This window comes from Microcebus murinus, chromosome 19 (assembly GCF_040939455.1).
Source record: "Microcebus murinus isolate Inina chromosome 19, M.murinus_Inina_mat1.0, whole genome shotgun sequence".
NCBI classification, from domain to species: domain Eukaryota; kingdom Metazoa; phylum Chordata; class Mammalia; order Primates; family Cheirogaleidae; genus Microcebus; species Microcebus murinus.
This window is the reverse complement of record NC_134122.1, coordinates 47,837,476-47,865,029: the sequence shown is the minus strand read 5'-3', so window position 1 is coordinate 47,865,029 and position 27,554 is coordinate 47,837,476. Positions and strand designations below refer to the sequence as shown.

Below are 27,554 nucleotides of genomic sequence, written 5' to 3'. Positions count from 1 at the left end.
ATCCTTATGTTCAAGCATTGTTTTTTCATTGTTCTTGGTATTTCTGAGTTATTAATATTATCATAATCGTCTACAAAGAGGGCAGGCCAGGCATTGTGCCGCACACCTATAATCCCAGCTACTTGGGAGGCTAAGGTGGGAGGATCACTTGAGCGTAGGGGTTGGAGGTTGCACTGAGCTATGATCATGCCACGACACTCTAGCCTGGGCAACAGAGCAAGACTCTGTCTCAGGGGAGAAAAAAAAAAAAAAGGAAGGGCAAAGGCCCCAGGGGTCACTGTGGTTATGTCAACCAGGAAACAGATTGCTTCGTTTTATCAAAGTTACTTCATGCAGGGCTGAGGAGTGGAGGGCAGGGAGAGGGAAACAAAGATTCTGCAGAGCAGTGATTGTTTGGCAACTAGGAGGAGTGAAGGAACAAAAGATGGGAACTTAGAGAAGGAATTGTACCTAGGTCAGCTAAGTCATTTGGAAAATCAGCTTTTTGCACGACACTGGCTGCTTCCCTGAACCGCCACTGCATGTTGAGGAAGGGCCACTAGAGGAACAGGCCCAGGGCTGTTTTCAGGTCACCATCATTTAGGGATGTTCTGTGCTAGATTTTCAAAATCACCACTTGAGTCATATCAGACTGATCTCTATTGAGGTAAATAAGAGAACCCAGGTGGGTTATTTTGGAACCAAAAAAAAATGTATTTCAGCCATCAAATAGCAATGATATTGTGTTGTTTTTCTATTGCATTATCATTATCAAAAATTATGTGCTACCTACTTTAGCTCTTTCACAATCCATTCGCCTCACAGAAGCTTGAGTAATTTTTTAAACGTAAGCCTTATCATGTCACCCCTCTCGCCACCTTCAGAAGTCTCCATTGCTGTCCAAGCCACATCTGAGCCCGTGGCTGGAGCTCCCAGGGCTCCGGGCTCAGCCCCAGCACCCGAACTTTACTTCTCCGTTCTCTCCAGCTCCAGCCCTCTGCTGCTGGTGTCTCCTTCCTGGCCTTTGTCTGGACGACTTTCTTCTTATTTTCTGCTCAGAGCAGTCCTTGCTATACTCTCATGATGCTCTCTGCCCCCAGATCTTCCCAGGCTGGTTCCTTCTTCCAATTTAGATCTCAGCTCAAGAGTTACCTCTTCACAGAACCTTTGATGATCATAAAATCTGAATTATCTCTGCCCCTCCCTCCCTCCCCCCACCTCCACTTTGTCCCAGTCTCTCGCCATCACACAAGCCTGGTGATGACAGCCAAGTGGTTAACGTGGTAAGTTCTGGTCTAACGCCTGGCTTTGACTCTTGCCTCAACCAGGAAATTCCTCAATCTCATCCTGCCTAAATCGTGTCATCTGCGAAATAGGAAAGTTGATAGCACCTCTTCTCACCGTGGCTATGCAGCTTAAACAAGATAGCATATGTGAGATGCTTGAATAGTTCTAGGCACATGGAAAGCATTCAATGAATATTGGACATTGTTATGACTTTATTCATGGCACTGTACATCGTCGATCACACCGTGGAACAGTACAAAGCAAGCCCTGTAAGAGCAATGATAGCCCACTGGGTTTATCCTTGTGTCCCCAGGGCTTAGAAAAAGCCTGGCACAGGGTTAAACAAATGGCTGCATTCAATATCTGTACATGCTTATTTCACTCTTCCTTCTTCTTATATTTTCTTCCATTAAAGGCAGGGATTCTGTTCTTCTCCAGAAGCAGAAGATACTTTGTAGCTGCATGCAATTATGCAATTAGCCCGCATAGACCCCCTTCTCCCCTTAGGATTCCTAAAATCTTTATAAAGCTGACAGCTGTTAGTTTTACCAGGTGAGACTGGAAGCGTACTTGGTGCCGTGGTGCCCTCTGCATGTGGCGGATAGGATTAAGGTGGCCCGGCTCCAGAATCTTGGCTCCAGATGGCCATGGCGCCTGCACACAGGGCAACAGGAAACTCGGTCTTCTCTACCCCTTCCAGGCCGTCGTTGCTTTGGATTTCTCTGGAATGTAGCCTCATCAAGGATAGAGCCTCTGTCTCTACTACCAACCCCAACCCATCACCTACTACTATATGCCCAGCATATAGTAGGTATCCAGTGCATGTTTGTTAAGTGAATAAATGAATGAATGGAAAAAGGTAGTTTTCCATCTTTTTCTCCCCAAATGGCCTAGCAACTTGGGGTACGAGTAATAGAAAATATGGATCATTTGCTTAATTGCATGCAAGGTTTGGGTAGCAAGATGATAAAGGGTGACAAGAATAAAAAGAATGAAAGAACAGAAAGAATAAAGAACTACATTGAAAATAAAAAATATAATGACACTGAGCTCCCTGTCATCAGTGAAACTAGTCATATGTTTAAAATGAAAATATATTTTGAGATAAAATTTTTTACAAGATTTCAAGGTCATTGGGCAGTATATTCCAGATGCAACAGACATATGTACTTAATCTTTATTATTTAAAATTCTTGGCAGTGCTGACTCATGGCAGTTGTGCAAGGAAGAGACACTTGACAAATGAGATACTCAGATAACTCCAACAGTGTCCATCCCTGTGCTATCTCATTAAAAAAAATAACTTTATATAAAAATCTATACCCCAAAAAGCCTTTAAAAGGATATTTCATTTATACAAGTATCTGCTATAATTTTCTTTTAAGTAGACACTTCCTAAGTGAACTAACAGGGCAATACAATCATCTCCAATAATCTTAATCTCAGTCCTATAGGATAGATTCACTGTGTATTTTTATTCTCATTAGACAGGTGAGCGAATTGAATCTTAGGGAGGTTAAGTAACTCATCCAAAACCATAGTTAATGAGGGAGGCCAGAACCCAAGATATCCAAACTCACCGACCATTGTTCCTTCTGTCATATTAATACTACATTCCATGGCCTTTGCTAGAATATCTGTGAATTTGTCTTTCCACATTAATAATCAGGGGATCAGACAATAGGCATAGCGTGACTCTATGAGTAATTTAGTCAGAAATTTGGGACTGGGAGTCTCATTTTTTTGGTTCATACTCTTATTTAACACTCTGCCTATATCTCTCTTCTTTTATCTGAGAAACTAAAGAAAGAAAAAAGAAAGAAGCAGAGGGTTTGGGGGGAATCAAGTTCAGATTATCCAAAAGTCATGATCATTTCGATTCAGATGCAATGAGCACAGATTACTTGTTCACTTGAAAGTTGCCCAGCTCCTCTGGGCTTATGCAGTGTGTCCTCTTCCACTAGGTGGTTTATGTGGTACTCCCAAAGAAGGTGCAAGCTCTCAGAACCTGTTGCTTTGCTTAATACATTTAAATAAGAGACAGAGGAATTAAGAACCCTTGACCAAGTATTCTGGGAGATTTACTTGTAAATTAACATTTTAACAATTTTGATTGAAACAGTGGTTCAGAATTATGAGAATAGTTAAATTATGGTATTTCTTATTCTGCTACATTTTAAATTATTAAGTTATTGCATTGCTCTAAAAATCTGCTAAATAGTATAAGCAGAAGAGGTATACATGCTAGCTATGAATGGATGGAAAGTCAGGAGTTATTGCAGATTTTTAGCAGAGCCTCTGAAAGTTTTGTATATATCATTGTTATTACAGAAAACATCAATTTTAACCACTGCTCCCCACAGAGGGAATAAGACACGTATAATTGATTCTTGGTTCTTGTATATTTGATTTGATTCTTGCAATCGTGAGGTTCTATAAAGTTGCCTTGAACACTGAATGAGTGGCTACTGAACCATTGCTCCTAGGGGAAATGCAAGGGTAGTTTCTAGCAAGCCTTTGGTCACATTTTTTTGGTCAACTGATCAACACATAACCTTACTGTATGTGTGTTTCTGTTTTTAGAAAACCTTATTTAACATACACTGTTGACTAACTTCATACTGAGGGCAAGGCCAACAGCACTGTAACTCATACGGGAATGGAGCTAATCTAACACATGTATTTTCTCCAGAACGCACATCATATGTAGCCTTCTTGTACTGAGGGACACTGCACAGCACTTCAGCACTACTCTTGGGAACATTTGAAATAGCAATATCATTTTTTAAAGAAAGCAATCAAATGCAAAAAGCCTGGCACTACGTGTACCACGAAAAGGTGCATTTGTTTACAGTATGGAAGTTGAAACAAGGAGGCAGAATGTCGCCTTGTTTGACCTCAGCTGGGAATGTGACCGTAAGGCGACTCAGGTTTTTGCCATTCTGTGAATGGTCGTAAATATCTGTGAAAGCACCATGAGTTATTGATTTGGAGGCTACAAGTAAATTGTAGCAAGTAAGAAATTTGCAGATATGGAACCAGCAAATAATGAGGATGGAATGTAATTTTTAAGGGAGACACAGTAAATTGGGGAAGAATAAAGTATACATAAAAAATAAGGAATTAGTAATTGCCAAAACTCATGAACATTAGGAAGCAACAAGCTGGGTAGTGTTGGCTCACACCTGTAAACCCAGCAATTCAGGAGGCTGAGGTGGGAGGATTACTTCAGCCAGGAGTTTAAGACCAGCCTGGACAACACAGCAAGACCCCATCTCTAAAAAAATGTTTAGAGACCTCATCTCTAAAAAAAAAATCTTTTTTAACTAACTGGGCATGATGGTGTGCCTATAATCCCAGCTACTTGGGAGGATGATGTGAGATTGCTTGAGCCCAGGAGCTCTAGGCTGCATGATCATGCCACTGTGCTTTAGCCTGGATGATAGAGAGAGACCCTGTCTTTTGGGGGAAAAAAGAGAAAAAGGAAAAAGAAAAGCAAAAGCAACCAACCCTTTTATGAGCTGTTGATATATTTACAAAAAAAAGGGATCATTTAAATGGCTTTACTTTGTTTCTTTTAGTAATTTAAATGGTGGGAGTAAAGGTACCGGACGTACAATCTGTAATGTAATTTATGGATGAATGCACAGAGAGCTGAATTGAAATACGTAAAAATTCACAATGACGATAATAGCTCTTACCAGGATGAGCAACGTTCTCACAAATGAAGAATAATGGACCCATGTAGGAAGCGACACTCAAAGGCCAGAAGTTTCTTCCTCCCTTTTCAGCACTGACATCGTGTGTGGGATTTTCCCCTTCACGGCCACTGCCTTCACATTTTATGCATCATAAGCATCTCTTTTGTGATCACAGAGACCCATGAAGCCTTCACTCACGTGCACTGTTTGTATGGCCCCAGGAGGGGACTTAGGCTGTCTGAGTGTCACTGTTAACCATCAATTAAAGAAAGATAACAGTACCTTCTTTCTGGGATAGTTGGTTGAGTTAAAGGTCTGGATAAGTTAATACATGTAACCACCTATGATAGAGCATAATCATAAAGAGCCTCATGGTAAAATCATTAAATGACATTTCCTTTTCCTTAAAAAGACACAGAAACTCACAGCTCTAATTCTTTCCATATTTATAGTGCCTGGCTAGTATTCCAGAGGTGTCCTAAAGGAATTCTTTCTCCTTAAGGACTAGACCTCCCATTAGAGTGTGTAAAGATTTTCAAAGTCCAAGTGTTCAATTTTCACAGCTGAGCTTTTCTTATCTTGATAAGCCTTCTCTTATCAAGGTGTAGGATCCCATATAATAGTTAATTCCTGCTCTTACTTTATGGTAACACAGTCTTCATTACTAACATATATCAGAAAATCAAATCATTAAAAACCATTTATATAATATTTTCTCTAGTTGTTTTTTGTTAAGATTCAATTTCCCTTATAGTTAATTAATGTTTAAGTTGCGGTTGAGTCATAACTTTAAAAAAATTAAAATTCTCTAAATTACTTTCTTTTTTTAACTTTTCATTCCTACTAATGTGTTGCTACTCTCTAAATCTTTAAATGAATGTTAGATTTTAGAGCCTTCTATTAAAATTTAAAATACTTTCATTTGAGGAATTATTTTAGAAATTCTGCATACAAAAAAGATAATTGTCTCTTTTCTTTAGTGTGAAGATAAGGATAATTTCAGTACATATATTTTTAAAAATCCAAAAGTCATTGTGGTTTTAAATATATATCTGTTCAGCTTCAATAGACTGAAAATATATTTGAGTCTTGGGATAGATGTAAGAAGTAACAACTGATTAGCACACTGTACTTTCCAGTAATTCCCCAAAATTGCCCCTCTCCCTTGCAAAGAACAAAATAAATTAAACAAAGGCAAAACTAGATTGGAAGGAATCATTAGAAAGCTCATCTGAAAGATTAACATTTTTCTAGAATCAATACAATGTAGCCAAATGGAAAGGACTTGATGGTATCAGATTTATAATTTCTTCTCTTAAAAAATTAGGGAAGCTTTATAGAATTGGATAAGATGCTGACCAATTCCATTAATGATTCCCAATATCAATACAGGAGGGCTGGAAGTATGAGTAAGTTTTGGGAGAGCAGAGGAGGGCTTTCCACCATCTCGGATCGAGGTTTCTTAGGCTTGAAACATGGCACCGGAAGAGAAAGCCTTGGTCCCTGACCTCAGTTGGTAGAGAGTACAGTGTCTCTCAGACACTTGGGAGCAAGCTAAAGAGCAGATGGGAGACCCTGGGAGAAGAACAATGCAGTGTGCTTGAAGGATTGGTGCAGCTCTGTCAACAGCTGTAACAGAAAACCCAGGATTAACAGCGTATTTCTCTAGTTCAACTTCACTAATGTACCCATGTCATCTCCCACACAAATGAGCCAATGCCAAAGGTCACAAGAAATAAGACAGAATCCAAAATATTAATAGATAATATCTTTCATTTTGGAAAGATCTGGGCTCTGATAGAATAGCTTCAACACAAAATTTAGACTTTAAAAAAATATACTGTGCAAAAGTTTTCTGGCCTTAATTTTCCAAAACACCAGCTTTCTCTGCATGCCCTCCAATAATTGTAATAGCAATGTGTTCTGAATGGAATGTGAATACTGTGACAGAGTATACAGTAAATTCTGGTCATTAAAAAAAATAGGAAGACTGGAGGGAGTGAAGATGTGCTAATTTCTTTATCATTTATGGAGGAAACCATTAGGCAGTGTTTAACTTCTGAGGTTAAAATTCAAAAATATATATTTTAGCATTGATTTAAAGATATAAAGATGGTAACCAGTTTTATTACTTCTAAATTGTTAATGTAATAATTAAAGAAAACTCACTCCATATAACAAAAGGTATAAAACAAAGGAAATACCATCAGAGAGTGGGAGAGATGAAGACATGAGAAAAGGAAAACCCAACATAACTATTATAAGAATGAATGGAAATATTTAAATTCATCTATTAAAAAAACGAGTATCTTTAGGTCAGGTCAGAAATAAGATCCAAGAATGTCTAGAGAAAGAGAAGTAAAACAAATGAATTCAGGTAAAATGAATGGTGAGGCAAAGATATACCAGGAGAAACTGATATTAGAGGTTGCACTACTAATCAAATGAAAGATAATCCCAAGTAAAAAGTATTAAATGGAGCAAATTAGTGAAGGGAACATTCCATGGAAATCTTTTACATAAAAATCTATGATATGAAAACTATTAGAGATAAGAGAAAAGCGATACAGAAATATAATGAAAGTATTGAAATGAAAGTAAACTTTACCACCACTTTCAAGGCAGATTGACAAAAATTCCAGTCTGGAATTAAGGGGAGGATGTTTGTACATTGCTGGGAGGGAATTATGAATAGAAATTTGGCAGTGCCATAAAATTCAAACTGTGCCCATCACCACAACTCCAATATCATTTCCAGGAATATATGCCTAGAGAAACCGTCACTGGATCATTATAATGAATAAAAGGAAAAAAAGAAAGAAAGAAAAAAAGAGCTTAAGGATTTAACAATAGGGATATGACTAAACAGTATGTGCTACATTCGTTGTGTAGACTACGTTGGTTAAGAGAAACAAGCTATATCTGTAGAAAACAGCCTGGGTAAATCTCAGTAATGTTATATTGAGTGAAAAAAGCAGATTGCGGAATCTGTACTGTTGATGCAATGTGTGTATGTGTGTGTATGTGTGTGTGTGTGTGTATAGATACATAAATGTATTTTATATATAAATATATAGAGATATGTATACCAAATCAATGTTTACTGAAGTATACTGAAATTGTCTTCATTTCTTATTAAACTTTTCTACAGAAGCCTGGGAAAAATATATTTCCTATGTGTATATCTGACATTAGTGTTTCTCTCTAATAGACAAATGTGCCTAAGTCTAATAAGAAAAAGCCAAATCCTACAATAAAAATATTAGCAAAGTCATGAATAGTTAATTCACACACACAGAAAAAGAAAGAAACCCCAAAACACACAAGCCAAAAATCTCCAGTGGCCAATAAACATTATTGTTTTCACTCAACGAATATGTTTTGAGCACCTACTATGCGCCAGGCGCTGCTCTAGGAAAAGGGGGTCCATCAGTGAACAAAACAGGGAAAACTCTCTGTCCTCATGGGGCTGACGTTCTAGTACCGGGTGGGGAGAGGACAGGGGGAAGAGGAGCTGGGGAGAAAAACTAAGATGTTAACCACATAAGTGAATACATACGTTGTATGTTAGGAGGTGAAAAGTTGTGTGGAGAAAACATGAGAAGGAGGTAGGTGGGGTGGGTGGGAGATGCCTGGGAGAGAATTCAGTCCAGTCCTGGGGGTAGAGCTCTCCAGGGATGTCTGGTGTGTGGCTCAGGCTGAGCCGGAGAGCAATGGGACAGGAGGCTGAGGGTGACTTGTGAGGAAGCAAGGACTTTGGCTTTTCCTGGAGAGAGACGAGAGGGGGAGAAGTTGATAAAATGGAGGTTTGTGAGTGCAGCGACTATCTGATTTACGTTTTAACAGAGTAACTCTGCTTTGCTGAGAATAGACTCTACAGAGTTGGAGAGGGTATGAGAGATACTCGTATCTAAACTTTCTGGAATTTGGTTATAAGAATCACAAAGCTTGAAAGATGTATACCCTTTCACTCAGCAATGACACTTTTAGGAGATTAGCGATTTCTAAAAAATAGAGATACATATATACTTTCCCATATACATATGTACATACAGGTGTACAGAAATATTAGTATATGCAATAGCAAAATGATAGATGCAACCCAATTATCTAATAGTAAGGGCTCATTTAAATAAATTATGGTATATCTCAATACTGTATTATTACCACGAAATAATTTTTAAAAATATTACAGCCCAGTACTTATTGATATGAAAAGTTAGCCACAGTATACAATTAAAGAGAAAAGTAATACAGTAAAACAGTGGTACAGTTTGAGCACATTTAAAAAATAAATAAACAAATATATGTAGATAGATTTTTATATAAATATAGATATTTGTATGCATATTCATGGATGTCTCTGTAAAGGAAAAAAATCCAGAATATATACCAAAATAATGACAGAAGTAATATTATAATGATTTTTTACTTTATATATTTTTTCTGTATCATCTGAACTTTTACCATGAGGGAGTAAGGTCTTAAAAATTAAATTATTTCAACTTTTTAGGCACAACAATTTGTATGCATTGTTTTGAATGATGATCTAGTATATTGTTGAACGCTCTTCATAATTGGGTTATATTCCCAGAAAAACAAGTACTGAAAACTATGGCCATGAATATTTTAAGGCTTCATTACTCACTGCCACACCCTTTCCAAGGAGGTACTTCCTGTTTACAAGCCTACCAGCCGTGCTGTTTCACTCTTCGATTACCAGAATATATTATTCCCACTCTTAAACGCCTTTGCCATTTTGCTGAGTGGTGAATGATTTTTGTAACAGGATGCTAGCATGGAAACCCAGCCAAAGCGATCCAGTCGCATCTGGATCAAGACCAGACGTGAAAGGGCTGGACTCCACTGACAAAGGAATGATCGCAGTAGTTGCTTTCAGCTCACCTTGAGAATATTAAGGGCAAGATATTATTAATAGTTTGAAGACCGACTTCGGAGCTCTTAACATGGCATTGCCCCCAGCAGCCCTGTGTGAATGGGCCGGGGGTGCCTGCCCTTCACCCCACTCCCAGTGGGAGACCTCAAGGGGCTGCTGAGAGTGCTTGACAGGTGTCTTGTGCCCCTGGGAACACAATAGAGTTCTAGGCCACAGGATTATAAAGGGCAAGAAGCAGGCTGTCTAGCCGTGGATGGAAGAGTTGAAAGACAAGTGGTTGGGTTCTGCAGCCTTCTTTCAGGGCAAAGAGTATGTGAATGTTTCTCTTAGACATGATCTAAGCAGTGTAAGACAGTCTGTCCTGCAAGGCAGCCTAGAGGGATAAATAGCTAGAGATGCACCCCAACTACTATGGCGTTGGTCAGTCCCCACAGGGCACTGCAGGGAGAGATCCCCAGTGATGGGGAGGGAGAGGATCCCCAGAGAATCCACAGAAGTACCGTTAAAAACGTAAGGAGCTTCAAATATGTGTCAAGTCCAGAAAGAGGCAAGCTAGATCACCCTAGTGGCATCGGTCAAGCAAGAAAACAAATAGCCGATTAAGTAATGGACAAATGACCTGAACAGACATTTCTCAAAAGAAGAAATACAAGCCGGGCGCGGTGGCTCTCGCCTGTAATCCTAGCACTCTGGGAGGCTGAGGCGGGTGGATTGCTCGAGGTCAGGAGTTCGAAACCAGCCTGAGCAAGAGTGAGACCCCGTCTCTACTATAAACAGAAAGAAATTAATTGGCCAACTAATATACATAGAAAAACTTATCCGGGCATGGTGGCGCATGCCTGTAGTCCCAGCTACTTGGGAGGCTGAGGCAGGAGGATTGCTTGAGCCCAGGAGTTTGAGGTTGCTGTGAGCTAGGCTGACGCCATGGCACTCACTCTAGCCTGGGAAAACAAAGCGAGACTCTGTCTCAAAAAAAAAAAAAAAAAAAAAAAGAAGAAATACAGATGGCCAACAGGTATGTGAAAAGGTGCTTAATATCACTAATTATCAGGGAAACGCAAGTTAAAGCTATGATGAGATATTACCTCACACCTGTAAGAATGGCTTTGGTCTGATGGATGAAAGGTAAGTGTTGGTGAAGATGTGGAGAAAAGGGAATGATCATATGCTGATGGCGGGAATGTAAATTAGTACAGACGCTGTGGAAAACAGCACGGCAGTTCCGCAAACAATTAAAAACAGAACTATCCTCAGATCCAGAAACCCCACCACTGGGTATGTATCCACAGGAAATGAAATCACTATGTGGAAGAGATATCTGCACCCCCATGTTTATTGCAGCATTAGTCACAATGGCTGAAATATAGAATCAGCCTAAATGTCCACCAGCAGATGAATGGACAAAGAAAATGTGGCTTGTGTACCCAGTGGCATACTATGCAACCTTAAAATCCAAGGAAAAGCTGTCATCTGCAACAACATGGATGAACCTGGAGGATATCATGTTAGGTGAAGTAAGCTAGGCATAGGAAGACAAATACTACATGATCTCATTCATATGTGGAAATTTACAGAAGCGGAGAGTAGAATGGTGGTTACCAGGGTCTGGGGATGGGGCTGGGGAATGAGGAGTTGTTAATTAAAGGGTACAAAGCTTCAGTTAGACAGCAGGAATAAGTTCTGGAGATCTGTGGTACAGCATGGTGATGAAAATTGCTGAGGGAGAAGATTTTAAATGTTGTCATCACAAAAAAGGATAAGGATTTAAGGTGACGGATATGTTATTTAGCTTGATTAAGCCATTCCACAATGTATACATGTGTCAACACATCACATGGTACAACACAAATATTTATAATTTTTAATTTGTCAATCCAATAACTAAATAATTTTTAAAAATTAAAAAATAAAAAGTAAAGTTCTTGTAAGCATGTATTTTATTTCAGTTACCTACTATGATAAATTTAACTTTTTATCTCAGCACTAAAATTGAAATTATGTATCAAAATATAATGAAGATCTATTATAAGGGGGAAAAAGAATGCCAATACTGCCCTTTCCTCTCTTTCCTTCCTACACTCCAACCCCAGAAGGATAAAAAGCTTCAGTCAGTGGTTCTTGGTAGGGGTTAGAGGAGGACCTGCTGGGAGGAGAAAGAAGTCACACACACTTATTTAACCCGCAAGCGGGGTGACTATTTGATTATTACTTGGATCGACATTCTTATTAATAATTTAGGACTCTTTGAATTACCCAAGCATGAGAAGCAAGATTGCACAAACTGCTTTTTTAAATTCAGGAACATGGGATGAATTAGCCCACAAAATAAACAATAAAAGATAAAAAACATATATATATATAGCAAGTTGCTTTATGACAATATCAGTTACATTTGCATTACTTGGGTTGTAAGTTGAGTAATTTTCAAGTATTTGCTCAGCTTTTGTATTTCTAGTTTTTGTGAATTACATATTCATATCTTTTCCATATTTTGATATTGGAATCTTAGTGATTTTCTCACTGATCTGTGTAATACAGCTCAATACTTTTGTCATGAACAACAGTGTTTGCTTAAGAGACTACTCCACCATACAGAGCTTTATGACATTAAAGGGAAAGACCTAATGCCAGCATTCACTTTCTATCATTTCTGCTCAATTAGAGATATGATCCAGAAACTTTGACTTTTCCATCCAAATTCTAAGTTGCATATGGACCAATTTCTATGCCTTTACTAGGGAGCTATTTTAACCAGAGTAGCACTTCAGGCCTTCCCAAACTTTCTACCACTTAGTAGCATAGCCTCCTATTAAATTATGTACTTGTTTGACTCCCAAGTCCTCAAAATTGTCTCATTATGGTCTTCCAGAAAACTACTGCAAAAAGCTATATTTAAACTTGGAATTTAAATCAAACCCTCATTAATAGAAAAACAACATTTTAAATAGAACCCCAGAAACAGCATCTTTAGTTGATATTTTCAGTATTTTGGCAGAGCAGGAAAAATTCAAAGGTTGTGTATTAAAAGATTCATTCTCTGTATCTGGACCTAGGTCCATACATAGCACCATCTAGAGCACTTTCAGTGTCTAAATAATTTAGGGATTAGCACAGAAACATTTGGTCTGAGCTGTAGTTTTGGCTATGCATAAGTACTCTCATTTTTTCAATCTTTGATGAATTGGAAAATTGCCTGGAATTGGAACTCTTTCTCATCTACTTGGACTTCCTGCCTCATGCACAATTTGCCAGTCCTGATACTCTCTGCCAAGAAAGAAGAAAAAGTATCCTCTATACCTATCCGCATACTGCAACTACATCTAGGCTAGATTGGTGGGGTGTACACCTTTCCATTCATGAACATATTTGCTCTACCTTCAACAGTATCCAGATTATTCTTTACTCTGCCAACCCAGAATTTTATCTTTTCCCCTCTTTCTTTATACCAAAGGATCAAGTAGACATTTGGGGAGATTTTATCACTTAAGTTGATTTGACTTCTAAGTAGCTCCTTCTGAAAATATCCTATTCATTCATCTGTGCATTCTCTCATGCAACAAACAGATGTGAAACAATTACTCCGTGCCTGGCGCTGTCTGTTCACACCTTCATTTTGTTCCCCAGAGAATTAAAGAAAAATCACGTTTTAGGACACCTGTATTAAAGGATGCGTAACATCTTTGTGACCAATCATCATCATCAATAACAAAAATCATTCCACTCCTGCTTTAATTTATTAGTTTATCTAATGAGGTTAGAAACATGTTTCCCAAAAGGGGGCTGATTTTGCAAAGAACAAGGCTTCAATGGCCAGAACTAATAAAGCAAGTGGACCCTGACGTGGGAGGAGACACAGGAGGGCTGGCTGATGGAGGGCTTAGCTGGGGCTTGAAATTTGATTAAAGGTAATTCCACAGGAAAGCTGAAATTATTTAATTAGATATTTAAGAAGATTCAATCTTCCTCTCATGAAGGGACACCCTCAGGGGTATTTAACATACGCTCCAATTTCTTTTACCAACCACTTAGAACATTTTTGATATTTCGTGCAAGTCACGGTGATCTCTGTAGTTAAGAATCCTGCAGGAGTGAGTTTAAGCTATAACCAATTAGGAAATTAACTCATCAGGTCACTTTTGTTTTTGAAGTCTGACTGTTGAAAATTACTAATATTAATAGAAAAATAAAATTACCATGGTAGATTGTAGAAAGATGCCTTCTAAAATCATATACTGGGTTCTTAGTATTTGTAGAAGTGTTAGCCTTATTCTGTGGTTGGCTCTCTTCCATGCCTGTTCGTCATACAGGAAACCCTACAGAAATTGAGTAAATAGTTATCCACATTTGCAGTGGCCTCAAATTTTCTGCGTATTGTTTTTTTTTCAGGGATGCTAGCTGGATGTTGTTATCCAAAACTAAAGGTGATACAGCTTAGTGCAAAGTTGATGGCATTTCTAAGGCATCCCCACAGAGCTAGCCTTGCAAGAAGTAATATTTGATGCTCCTCAGCTAATCGATTCATTACACATCTAGAATAGATATAATTTATCTTGAATTTCACGAGACTCAAATACCATGAAAGAAATGACAAAAAAATATTGAGGTTCTACCGGAGGGCTCTGAATGTCTTGATATTGTCACGAGAGTCCCCAGGATACCCTGAAATCACTGAAGACAGTTGCTCCATCACAACACTGCTGTCACCATCCTCTTCTCCCTCTGCTGCCCAGATGGACTTTACACGACAGCCGAGGGGACTGAGTCCTCAAAAGAATGGAAATATTGCAAAAGCTGCTGTATTTTACACAGCTAAGATGTTACACCCTTCTAGTGACAAAATGATTAATGGTTGGCCCTTGTGAAATGAAGCAAACAAGATGCCAGGAAGACTTCCGTTCACATTAACAGATTCTTTCAGTTGATAGCAAAACCTAGAAATTGTTGAATGTGCCAATAATGATTCCCTCTTCATACAATTCCTTTGTACATCTAGATTTTTACATCCATTTGATGTCTCTTTTAAAAGGCTTTATTTTTTCCCTTGTTTACTTAGGATGTTAAAATTGTAACCACCGTTGAATAAAAGTAGAAAAAAATGGTTACCAGGTTTCTTAACATGTTGATTTTTTTAGGATACCATAAATGCCACTGTGTTTGAATTCCAATAATAATATTACATCATTGTTTATTTTTTGTCTAAATAAAAATCAAGATAAAAAATTACAACTTGGGGAAAAATGACAAGTGTCTTGATTTCTAATGCTATGTTTTTATTTATACTACTTTGATGTTAATAGGCAGGCAAGAAATGATCCATTTTTCCCCCTTTCAGCCGTTTACCTCTGCAAGAGAACAATGCAAAACAAGGCAAGATTGGAGCTAGCAGACTATGAAGCTGTAAGTACCAAGGACTTTCTGGTAAAGAAAGTCCTATGTGGTTTTTGTTTTGTTTTTTTTTTTCTGTGTACTCTGTTAACCTTCCACATTATTATTTGTAAAGATCAGATTTCCAGGGATCAGACAGACCAACACCTTTAAAAATCCCTGCTTGTTTCTTCTCTTCATTCACATTGAGTATGGTGAAATTCTATAAATTCACAGACTCAAATTCTAAATACACAAACTCAAATAAGAAGCATATCTTATTTTCTAAAAATCAATTTAACTCTGAAATCTTCAGATATATACTGTAGTGAAGCCATCCAAACTCTGAGAATTAAAGACCATCGACTGGGAAAGATTTTGCAAAACCTTCAGGTTGGTCACCACCAGTAGATAAAATTAATGTGATGTCATTTGTTCATATGGTTGCTATGTTGTGATTTACTGAATTCAAAGCAGTGTGTGGAAATGGGCTGTGGATTGCCAAGGGTTTACATTTATTGTCAGGAACTGGATAGGCTGATAAAATCAGTGGTAGGAATGTATTGCTTTCCTGTCTCTACATAAAGTGGGCACAGAAAAGTCCAATGGATTCACCTGGAGTGCTTCCATCATTACAAGTATATTTTGGTATTTTGTAGATACATAGTGGATTTTTAGTTGTGTTCTCTAAAGTCAGTTTTTCACAAAAATTAATATTTGTAACAGGTCTTTCTGCTTCCTCTGAGACTATTAATATGAAGATTAGCTGAATTTAGTGAACATGACTTATCATTCAGAACCAGAACATTCAGAACCAGAACATACTTTAGAAATGTTATACTTGTTTTATTGACAGATGCATATGGTGAATAAACTAGAAGGGTGTAGTGAAGATGGACAGTAGCGTGTCTTCACCTGGTGTATGTTTTTCAGGAGAGCCTGGCCCGGCTGCAGAGAGCATTTGCCCGGAAGTGGGAGTTCATTTTCATGCAAGCAGAGGCACAAGCAAAGTGAGTCCTTGTGAGTCTTTTGGAAGATTTGTTCCAGTTGTGGCCTTTTGTCCAGAGAGGCACTACAATTAACGCTGCTTATCATTCATTGTTACGATGTTGACAGAGTGGACAAGAAGAGAGACAAAATCGAAAGGAAGATTCTTGATAGCCAAGAGAGAGCATTCTGGGATGTACACAGGCCTGTGGTAAGCAAACACACCATTGTCGCCTCGAATCCATATTCTCAGTCTTTGGCAAGTGAGAGGTGCCCTGCAAAAGCAAAGGAAAGACTATGGTAACCCCATTGCACATCCTGGAGTATCTTGGTGAATTGGCTAAGAAAAGATTGCCGCTTTTGTGTAGCATGACCCAGATTTCAATAGTGTAATATTTTATTTATAAAACTATGCATTTTTCCACCAGGATATTATTGCTTACTTTTGGCATTTGAGGTGCTTGATGCTTCTCTATACTCTTGAAAGATAAAAACACTGCAACAAAGTAGTTCCTTATGGTTTACTGTTTATATTTCTTTCTGACTTTATGGTAAAAGTATAAGTCAAAGTGTTATTCCTCCCTAATTTTTCTTTTTTCAAAGCTATCAGTAACCTGCTTTGGTTGTCGAATTTCACAGACTAACATTTTACATGGTTCAAATTCAAATCAGTTCATATTTTCAAGGGTATAACGTTGGATCTGTATACACTAACTTAGCTGGTTTTCTTCCTTATTAATGTGAAATTATGTGCCTCAGAATAACAAATAATAAATGTCCTCAATTAATACCAGAAAACTGTGGAAGGAATTAAACAATGATTACAAACATCCATAAGACAGCATGTCTAACCTCTTCTATTTCTTTGTATGTTGATGCTCTATCTTTTTCTTCTGTAGATGTCTTTAAATACAGAAAAGGCACTAGAGAATGATATTTGCATAATTATTATTAAAATAAATAGCAGGTTCACAGCATGAGAGACAAATCAAGATTGATAAGGACACCTTAAAATTTTCCTCTTGACCACCTTTAGAGTCAGACCAAAATAGAAAGAATCCAGAGGTTTGTTTATGCACGTATGTATTTCAATTTCAGATAGCAATGCAATTGTTAAATGCTATATTGAATTTTCTCTGTCTTTTGAATTCTCAAAAGATTAAAATTGAGAGTGAACTGGCTTTGCTACTCAAAATTCAGTTTGGGTTTTATTGCTCATGGAGAAAAAGGATTATGAAGTCACACACATAGCTATTGCAAGGACATGAAGTAGGATTTTTATTTTTTTGTTTGTTTTAAGCGGCTTCTAGAAACCAGTCAATACGTTCTGTTCCCATGTTTATCCAGTTTGTCTCCCTGGACATCTGGTGGCCCATATCCATCCTCGTTCAGCTTGCATGGCCTGGTCCTCCAAGAGGAGGAGTCCCTTCAGCACTTTGACAAGTAGAATTTTTACTTTGATTTAACTAGATGCTAAAATTCTATTATTACAGACTACTAAAACAATTAGCCTTTGCAGGGAGGGGTTCATAAAAGTATTGAAACATTGAATACACAGGCCGACCCACGCACTACATTATCTTTGACATATTGTAATTTAGTGTATTTCTCCCACTATAATCTTGAGTAGTTAGTTTCTGGCAATTTTGTCTGGAGTTCTTTGTAAGTGAAGAGTCCTTTTGAGTGTCATGGCCTTAATTTTTGTTCCAGAGTAAACATTGGTATGCTTAGAGAAGCTAACATTATTTTATAGAGGTGTTAAATACTAGAATGATTATTCTGTGTCAAGCTGACCTAAAAGTGACCTCATGGTTTTTTAGAAAGTAAAATCATATTTCATATATTTTCTACATCTCTAGATCTAAATTCATGGAATATGCTATTATGTTTTACATGAAATTGACTTTCAGTATATTTTAAAGATGCTGAGCTGCTGTTTCAGATTTGTCTTTCGCTAGATTTTCTGGCTAATGCTTTTCATTTTTCCCCATTTAGTACGATATTAGCTGTTGATTTATCATATATGGCCTTAATAATTTTAAGGAATATCCCATCTCTGCCTATTTTGTTGAGAGTTTTTATCATAAACATGTGCTGGATTTTGTCAAATGCTTTTTCTGCATCTATTGGGAGAATCATATGGTCTTTGTTCTTGCTTTTATTTATGTAGCGAATTGCATGTATAGCAGAGTTGTGTAAGTTGAACCAGCCTTACATCTCTGGGATAAAGCCCACCTGGTCACGATGAATTATTTTTTTGATGTGCTGTTGGATTCAATTTGCTAAGATTTTGTTGAGGATTTTTGCATCTATATTCGCGAGGGATATTGGTCTGTAGTTTTCTGTTTTTGTTTTGTCCTTTCCTGACTTTGGTATCAAGGTGATATTGGCTTCGTAAAATGAGTTGGGGAGGATAGCATCCTTCTCAATGTTTTTGGAATAATTTCTGCAATGTAGATACGAGTTCTTCTTTGCAGGTTTGGTAGAATTCAGGTGTGAACCCATCTGGTTCAGGACTCTTCCTTGGTGGAAGGCTTTTAATTGCTGCACCAATTTCTGTGCTTGATATTTGTCTGTACAGGAATTCGATTTCCTCCTGATTGAGCTTAGGGAGGCTGTGTGTTTTCAAGAATTTGTCCATTTCCTCCACATTTTGTAGTTTGGGGGCATATAGATTTTTATAGTATTAAAAGATAATGTTTTGTATTTCTGCGATGTCTATAGTGACCTCTCCTTTTTGATTTCTGATTGAGTTTACTAAAGTCCTTTCCTTTCTAGTTCTTGTCAATCTAGCAAGAGGGCTATCAATTTTGTTTATCTTTTCGAAAAACCAACTTTTGGCTTTATCGATCTTCTGTATAGTTCTTTTATTCTCAATTTCATTTAGTTCTGCTCTGATCTTAGTTATTTCTTTTCTTCTGCTAGGTTTAGAATTAATTTGCTCTTCCTTTTCCAGTTCCCTGAAACGGTTTATTAGTTTGTTGATTTGTGAGCTGTCTTTTGGATGTGAGCATTTAATGCTATTACTTTTCCTCTCAGGAATGCTTTTGCTGTATCCCACAGATTTTGATAACTTGTGGCCCCATTATCATTTAGTTCAAAGAAATCTTTTGAATTCCATCTAGATTTCCTTCTTTACCCTGTAGTCATTCAGCAATAGATTGTTTAATTTCCATGACTTTGCGAAATGGTGACTGTTTCTGTTGGAATTGATCTCTAGTTTTATATTACTATGGTCTGAGAAAATACATGGTACAATTTCTGTTTTTTTAAGCAATCAAGTTGTCCTTTTATAAGATACTGTGGTTTATTCATACAATGGAATGTTTTTTAGCAATAGAAAGCTGTGAGTTATCAAGCCACACAAAAAGGCATGGAGGAACCTTAACTATGCATAGTGATAAATGAAAGAAACTATTCCCCAAAGGCTAGCTATGGTGTGATTCCAACTCTATAACATTCTGGAAAGGAAAAACTATAGAGACAGGAAAAAGATCAGTGTTTTTAGGGGTTGAAGGGAAAGCGGGGAGAGATGAAGAGGAGGAGCACAGGAGATGTTATGGCAGTGAACTATTTTGTAGGGTACAGCAATGCTGGACACATGTCAAAGCCCATAGAATACACAACACCAAGAGTGAATTTAATGTAAGCTATAGATTTTAGTTAATAATAATGTATCAGTGTTGGTTCATCAATTGTAACAAACACAGTGCACTAACATAAGATGTTAATACAGGGGACACTGGGGTGGGTGAGGGGAAATATGGGAATTCTCTGTCCTCTCTGCTCAAAATTTCTGTAAACATAAAGTATATAAAATATATATATTATTTTTTAAAAAAAACAAAACTTTTTTACAAAGTGAAACAGAAGGCATGTCACAGGAAGAGTAATGAACCCAACAAAATCTTTGACCACAAGGACAAAACAGTATCATATCATGATATCAGCAGATAAGAATGAATTTTATTTGCTTAACACCAGGTCTGTCTTTGTAGAAAAGGTGCTGGTTCTTTCATTTTGTGTCTTTGTACGCTGTATAGAGAAGATCTTTAAGTAGAAGGCAAAGCCGTTTGTTGGTTTTCTGTTTTATACAGCGTGCTTAGTTTTGTTTGTCTTATATGGTAAATTCATTCTTGACATGATCAGGTGGTTAAAAAGAAAGCAGTTTCACAAAAATGGCTCTCAGATATTTTTTTATCTCTTTGAAAAATCAAGCTAATAGTCCACATATTGTGATCAGGCCTATAGTAGAGCTATGAATATAGCTATTTAAAAATAGAGATTTACATTGAACTCATGTTAGGATAGAGAAAACTTCTCATGCTTAAAGACAGCAGAAGAAATCACAAAGATAAGTGGTAAATAAAGTTTACTTAAAAATTAGTTTTCATGCTTAAAATATAATTGAAAGGCAAATGGACAACATTTGAAAAATATTTGGAGTAAGTATGATAAATTTTAATGTTCTGATAGGTAAAGTAATTATATAATTCAGAAAGAAAATATTCTGATTTCACATAAAATAGAAACTGTTTAAACTGGCAATTTATAAAAGAATATATAAATTGCTATTAAAATTATGAAAAAAGATTAACCTTTATAGTCATAAAAAATTAAGACAAAGAAATAACACATTGAATTTTCTTCCATTTTTATTTTATTTTAAAAATTTAAAATTAATCATAGGAATCTTGGCGAGAGTTATAGGTAACTATTTCTAAATGGTATAGTAGGTGTCTGCATTAGTATTATCTTTCTAAAAATTAATTAGACAATATGAATTAAAAAGTTAAAATCTTTTGCAAAAGTAGGTTAATTTGACCAGAGCTATGAGTGGTTAAATGTAAGGGTAGCTAAAATCTGAAAGAGCATAACTATTCAACAATGAGGATGGTTAAATAAGATATATGCACAAGACTATGTATTATATAACTCAAAATGAGAATTTCAAAGATGTGGAGAAAACTTACGCTGCAAAGCGAAATGAAATTTCTAAATATAAAATTACACGAAATATGATGCCAACCATGTTTAAAATATTAGATGCCTAGAGAAACAGTTAGGGGAGACTATACCAAATGTTGATTATAATTATTCTAAAGATATTTGAAATCACAGGTAATTTTAAATTTCTATAAAGAGCATGTATCACTCTGAAAAATTGTGCATAATAAAATATTCTTAGACCCTTGTCTCTGACCCATAACATCTGGGGCAAGGGTAGGCATGCTTCCGCCATGCCCGGAAGTAGTCAGAACACTTCTGGTGTATGGGAGGCCATCCCAGGCACTGCATTCCCAGGGCCTGACTTGTAGAACTACTTAGCCATCTTTTTTGAGCAGAATGACCAGAGCAGGGTAGAGAGGAAATAAAATGTAGAAGAGCAAGTGAGAAGATATGAGAAATTAAGGAGAAAGCAGAGAAATTAGGTGCTATTACTCATCTGTTTTCAGATTAGGTGCTATTACTCATCTGTTTTCAGATTAGGTGCTATTACTCATCTGTTTTTGAGCAGCTATCATTGTCGAAAGGAGAAGAATTAGCCTGCTTTACTTTGGATAAAAGGTGGCAGATTTTGTCTTGAGTGGAAAATGTTTCCATTGCTTTAATTGTCCAGTGGGTGGCATCACAGCGCAGGGAGATCTCCTGTCATCTGAGTAGTCCAGGGTTGGGGCATAGGGCTTGCCTCTCCCGGGGTCATTACTTGGACCTCCACTCCTGTGACTCAGCTTCTCTTTAAGAGAGGGTGAAATTGGACTGATATTGACTAAAGAACCTCAGATTGAAATTTCCAACCAACTTAATAAAAAGAGATGGTACATAATGCTTTTTATCAACTCAAATTTTAAGTTCAACATATTACTGATTTTATAATGTAATAAGCAAACTGGGAACGGAGGATTCCCAGGGAAGGAAGAAGGGAGGAAGGAAAGAAGGGAGGAAGAGGGAGGAAAAAGAGTTTGAGATTTAAACTCTAGTTGTTACATTATCGACAGTAGAAGGTTGAGCCTTGACTGAGCATTTTTTTCCCATGCCCGAAGTCTATTATTATTCATGTGAAATTAATATCTGATTCTCTTTCAGCCAATGATATGCTATTTAGTTAAGACTGGGGTGTGATTTTCACACATGTGAAAGCAGTCATCTAAATTGTCTCTATTTTGTTCAGCCTCAAAGACGTACATATGACATTTCTCTGAAACAGCTCCAGAAAGGAGGTTCCAGAGGTGCTCCCAGGAGAACCTGCCTGAATGTTTTTAGTGTGTTCCATAATCAGCGTGGATTGTCACATATTTACCATTTCTAAAATGAATAACATACTTTGAAATCTGGTAGTACATTGAGTGACTGCTCCTTTTGTCTTGTAAGTTCAAAAATTGAACCAATTTTGGCAGGTACCACCATCTGTTTTTCTGGCTATCGTTACTGTGGTGTTAAATTTCCAGATGATTCCCATCATTGGCTTCATTATCTCAAATGTTGGGCATGTAGCTTTTGTATTAATCTCAACTAAGAAGTTGTATCTCATATTATGTTTGAGAAAGTCTTGTCATAATAGAATAATATAACTTTTGCTATAGTTATTTCATGTTGATAACATGTTTGGTTAACTCGAGGAAGCAATTCCTTTAAAAATTTCCCTAATCCACCATAGTAATTTCTGATAAGCCTGTTCTTTATTTACTATGTTAAGGGAAGTGATTGCAACCTAAGTACATTCTCCGAGGAAGACAATATTTTCTTCAGGAAAGAGTATGTTTAGTAATTTTTTTTTTCTGAGAAAATCAGGCCTAGAAATCTCTTAACACGTGCATGTAGTTCTTTTATCTTGTTTATTCGTATGATGTCCAACCTTTTATCTTTTCATTTTAAAATATCCAAAAAAATGCACTAGAAGAGACTTACATGATTGGTTACCCTAAGCAACTTTTATTAAAGCTTGACATTTCACCACCAGTTCTTAACACACATTGATAAAGGTGGTCACAGATAATATTACTTATAATCTAGATGAACCTAAAACTGGTCTTTTCCTTCATCAAGTCTAATAATGTTCCTAAAAAGTATCACTCAAAGCAACATAAAACCCCAGGGAGTCCTCAGCCTGAATTACTGTTCATGCACCTGAGAGACAGGAAGATGTGTTGTTTATAGTGATGACTTCCTGTTTACCTTGCTTGGTTCTTAGTGACCATTGCTTGTGAGGGAGGAGGGTGAGGTCCTATATTCTTGTGTCCCTGCGGCTTCCTCCCGGGAGAGCAAAGGCAACACTGGGAGGACAAACACCTCTGTCACCACCGTGTTGGACAAGAAGATGGGTGGTAGGTAGAAACAATTAATTTGTTAGTGCCTGGGGAACATTCCCCAGGTGCCAGGCACTATTCATTTTTTTGTTGTTTTTATTTCAGCATAGTATGGGGGTACAAATTTTAAGGTTTGAAATAATGCCCTTGCCCCTCCTCCCCCTACAAGTCTGAACTTTAAGCGTGACCATCCCCCAGACGGTGCACATCTTACTTGTTATGTATGTATATACCCACCCCCCTCCGTGCCCTCCCACCCACCCAATACCCAATTAATGTAGTTCCTATGTGTCCACTTAGGTGTTGATTAGTTAATACCAATTTGCTGGTGAGTACATGTGGTGCTTGTTTTTCCATTCTCAGGATATTTCACTTAGTAGTATGGGTTCCAGCTCTATCCAGGAAAATACAAGATGTGCTATATCACTGTTGTTTCTTAGAGCTGAATAGTACTCCATGGTATACATATACCACATTTTATTAATCCACTCATGAATTGATGGGCACTTGGGTTGTTTCCACAGCTTTGCAATTGTGAATTGTGCTGCTATAAACATTCGAGTGCAGGTGTCTTTTTTGTAGAGTGTCATTTGATCTCTTGGGTAGATGCCCAGTAAGGGACTGCTGGATCAAATGGTAGATCTACTTGTATCGCTTTAAGATACCTCCATATTGCTTTCCATATCGGTTGAACTAGTTTGCAGTCCCACCAGCAGTGTAGGAGTGTTCCTATCTCTCCGCATCCACGCCAACATCTATTGTTTTGGGACTTTTCGATAAAGTTGTAGTTTTGATTTACATTCCCCTGATGATTAGAGATGTTGAACATTTTTCACATGTTTGGTAGCCATTATTCTGTCTTCTTTAGAAAAGTTTCTGTTCATGTCCTTTGCCCACTTTTTGATAGGGTTGTTTGATTTTTTCTTGCTGATTTTCGTGAGTTCTAAGTAGATTCTAGTTATCAGCCCCTTATCAGATGCATAGGATGTGAAAATTTTCTCCCATTCTGTAGGTTGTCTGTTTGCTTTCATGACTGTTTCTTTGGCACTTTATATAAATTAGCTTATGCAGTCATCACAACCACTGCAGGAAGTATCGTGATCTGCTCTTTACAGCTAAGGAATCTCAGACACAGGAAATTTGAGTTGCACAAGGCCTGGCAAGTACTAAGTGAGGCAGCTGGTATGGAAAGCAGGTGTGGTGGTCTCAGGGCCCATACTCAATCAGCACAACTTTCTGCCTCTTGGTAAAGCCAGTATTGGTGTGAAGTGTGATCATTTACAAATTTTCTTTTTAATCCTCACATTACTGTTAGGTTGGCATTCATTTTATCCCCATTTCACAAATAAGGAAACTGCAGATCACAGAGATGGAGTTTTGTTTTGCTTTCCCGTAGCACTTGTTTTCCTTTAGGAAGAGCTGGGAATGAACCCAAGTGTTCTGGGTGGCAGCTCGATGTTTCTTCCACTAATTTGGGTGCTGCTGCTCCAAGACCACCCCTGAGGTTAATGCCAGAGGTCACGAAGGAAAGCACTTGGGATAAGTGAGTTAGGACTTACAGTAAACCATGGAAAAGGGAAGGTGTAACTTGTTGGAGAAAATAAACTTTAATTAAAGGCAAGTCGAATAGGTCTTTCTAAGACCCGTCTAGAAATCTCACACCAATTGGTAGAATTATGCCAGGAAAATTTAGGGTGAAAGAAAGAAGAGAAAGCCTGGTGTATTTTCATTGGAATATACTAGAGGATCCTGTGCTAGGAAACAAATGATGAGTTCCTAACACAGATAACAAAATGGGAAAAAGGCATCATCTCGGTTGGAGATGTCACCTTCTGCACCTCCCCATTTTGACATCAGTACGTTTTACATCTGTTGCTCTAGACCCTCCCAATCTCACTTATTGCTCTTCATTTTAGATTTTTCCTAGTTATTTTTCTGTGTGAACTTTGCAACCAATTGTCTAGCACCAGCAAGGAGCACATTTTTTTGGCATTTGAATGTGTTAAATTTATAGAACACTTGGGAAGATTGAATTTTTTTATGAAGTCGAATCATCCTAGCCATTTGTTCATATACCTACTTTTGTGCTGTTCAGGAGCATCTTAAATTTTCTTCAGGAAGGTTTTATGCATTTCTTGTTAAGTTTCTTGCTTTTTAAAAAACATCTCTATCTTATAAATGGGGTTTTCTTTTCTATTCGATCTTTTTTATTAAAAGTATGCATACAATGAAGAATGTAGACATTAATTTGTATCTTATATAATTGCGATTTTCAAGCATTTTGGTCTTATTTATTATTCCTTTTTACTCCTAAAAATTATTGTGTATCCAGCATTTTTATTTTTATGGGTTTTTATCTATTGGTATTTATTATATTAAAAATTAAAATAAAATTTTAAAATATTTATTCATGTAAGATAAGAATAAGAAGCCAATCCCTAAATAACATAATCAGCATAATTTTCATAAAAATTGACATATTTTCCAAAGGAAAACTAGTGAGGAGAATGGCACTCTTTTATACTTTTACAAATCACTTTAATCTTGAGCTTTCTAGAAGGCAGCTGCACTCACCTGTCTCCGTGTCCATTCAGTCCCTTGCTAGATCATGTGTCATTGCAATGCCTGGAAAAATCAACTGGACACGCTTGAGAGAATGACTGAGATATCTTAATATTTTTATGGAGGTAGTTTTGATCTTAAAAGAGAACCACTGTTGTAGTATGTGTGTGTTTGTTTTTACAAGTAGAAGTGATTGATAAATTATTTTCTAATTTATTAGAAAATTATTATTTAATAATTATTATTTAATATAATAAATACCAATATATAAAACTGATAAAAATAAAAACTCTGGATACACAATAATTTTTAGGAGTAAAAGGGAATAATAAATAAGACCAAAATGCTTGAAAACTGCAATTATATAAGATACAAATTAATGTCCACTTTTAATACATATGTCCTTACATATATCAATAATATGTGAATTCTATGAATGGATTTCCTAATGTTGAATTATCCTTGAAATTCCATAATTTAAAAAAAAACCACTTGGTCATGATGTATTATTTTCTTCATGTGATATTGAATTTTGTTGTTTTCTTTGTTTATTAAGAATTTTGTCATGCATGTTCAAAAGTGACACTGGCTTGTACTAGATGTCTTACTGATTTCTTTAACAAAATTTTTACTATAAAGAATGATAATGTTATTGATTTTTGGCATACTCCTCCATGATTTGTAAAAGCCTCATGCAGAATTTGTTATTCCTCTAATCTAGAGATGTCTGATGAGAAAAAATTGGGAAGGGCAACATTGTATCAAGAGCTAAATGCCCAAATGATGGATTATATAAAGATTCTCACTTCTGTCTCCACTCCTCCCACTATGCATAAACTCTACACATGGCAGCTTCTCTCCATTTGTATCTTCAGTGTCTCAAATACTTTTGACTTGGAGAGAACTAGCACAGCTGTGACAGTTTTATGTGGTGCAGTGTTCAAGAGATGCAACTGCAGCTAGTAAGATTTGGCTCAAATATCAACTTTTTTCTTGGGTGAGATTTTATTCAATGTCTCCGATTCCCAAACTCCACATTTGAAATCAAAATAATACTTACCCTTTAGGACCATTGAGAACACATGGAAATAGTATCTACAAATTGCTTAGGACAGTCCCTGGTACATAGTCATTGTTCAATAATTGGTAGCTGATGTTATTTTAGCAATCATGCTTTTAAAAGAAGAAAAGAAGGCAGGGAAGTATTAAAAAAAGTTAGCAGATAGCTATGACATGGTATAATCAGGAAAGACTTGAGAATCAGAAGAGTTGGTGTTGAAGTCTGAAGCTTGAGTAAGTATATTCATTATCTATTGCTGAGTAACAGATTACCCCCAAACTTAGCAGTCTAAAGCAACAAGCACCCATTGCTTTTAACAGCTTCTGAGAGTCAGGAATCCATGAGTATCTTTTCTGGGTGGTTCTGGCTCAGGGTCTCTCACGAGGCCATCAGTCAAGCTGTTGGCTGGG

General features: G+C 37.0%; 1 protein-coding gene across 3 annotated transcripts in view; it reads left to right on the top strand.

The window, feature by feature from the left end:
• RGS7 (regulator of G protein signaling 7) overlaps positions 1-27,554 on the top strand; it is a 401,788-nt gene that overhangs the window by 324,024 nt on the left and 50,210 nt on the right. For all 3 annotated transcript variants that reach the window (XM_075995508.1, XM_012751216.3, XM_012751212.3), the window contains exons 7-9: positions 15,197-15,261; positions 16,162-16,238; positions 16,345-16,426. In XM_075995508.1, coding sequence (XP_075851623.1) covers positions 15,197-15,261; positions 16,162-16,238; positions 16,345-16,426 — 224 coding nt within the window. The remainder of the gene's footprint in view (positions 1-15,196; positions 15,262-16,161; positions 16,239-16,344; positions 16,427-27,554) is intronic.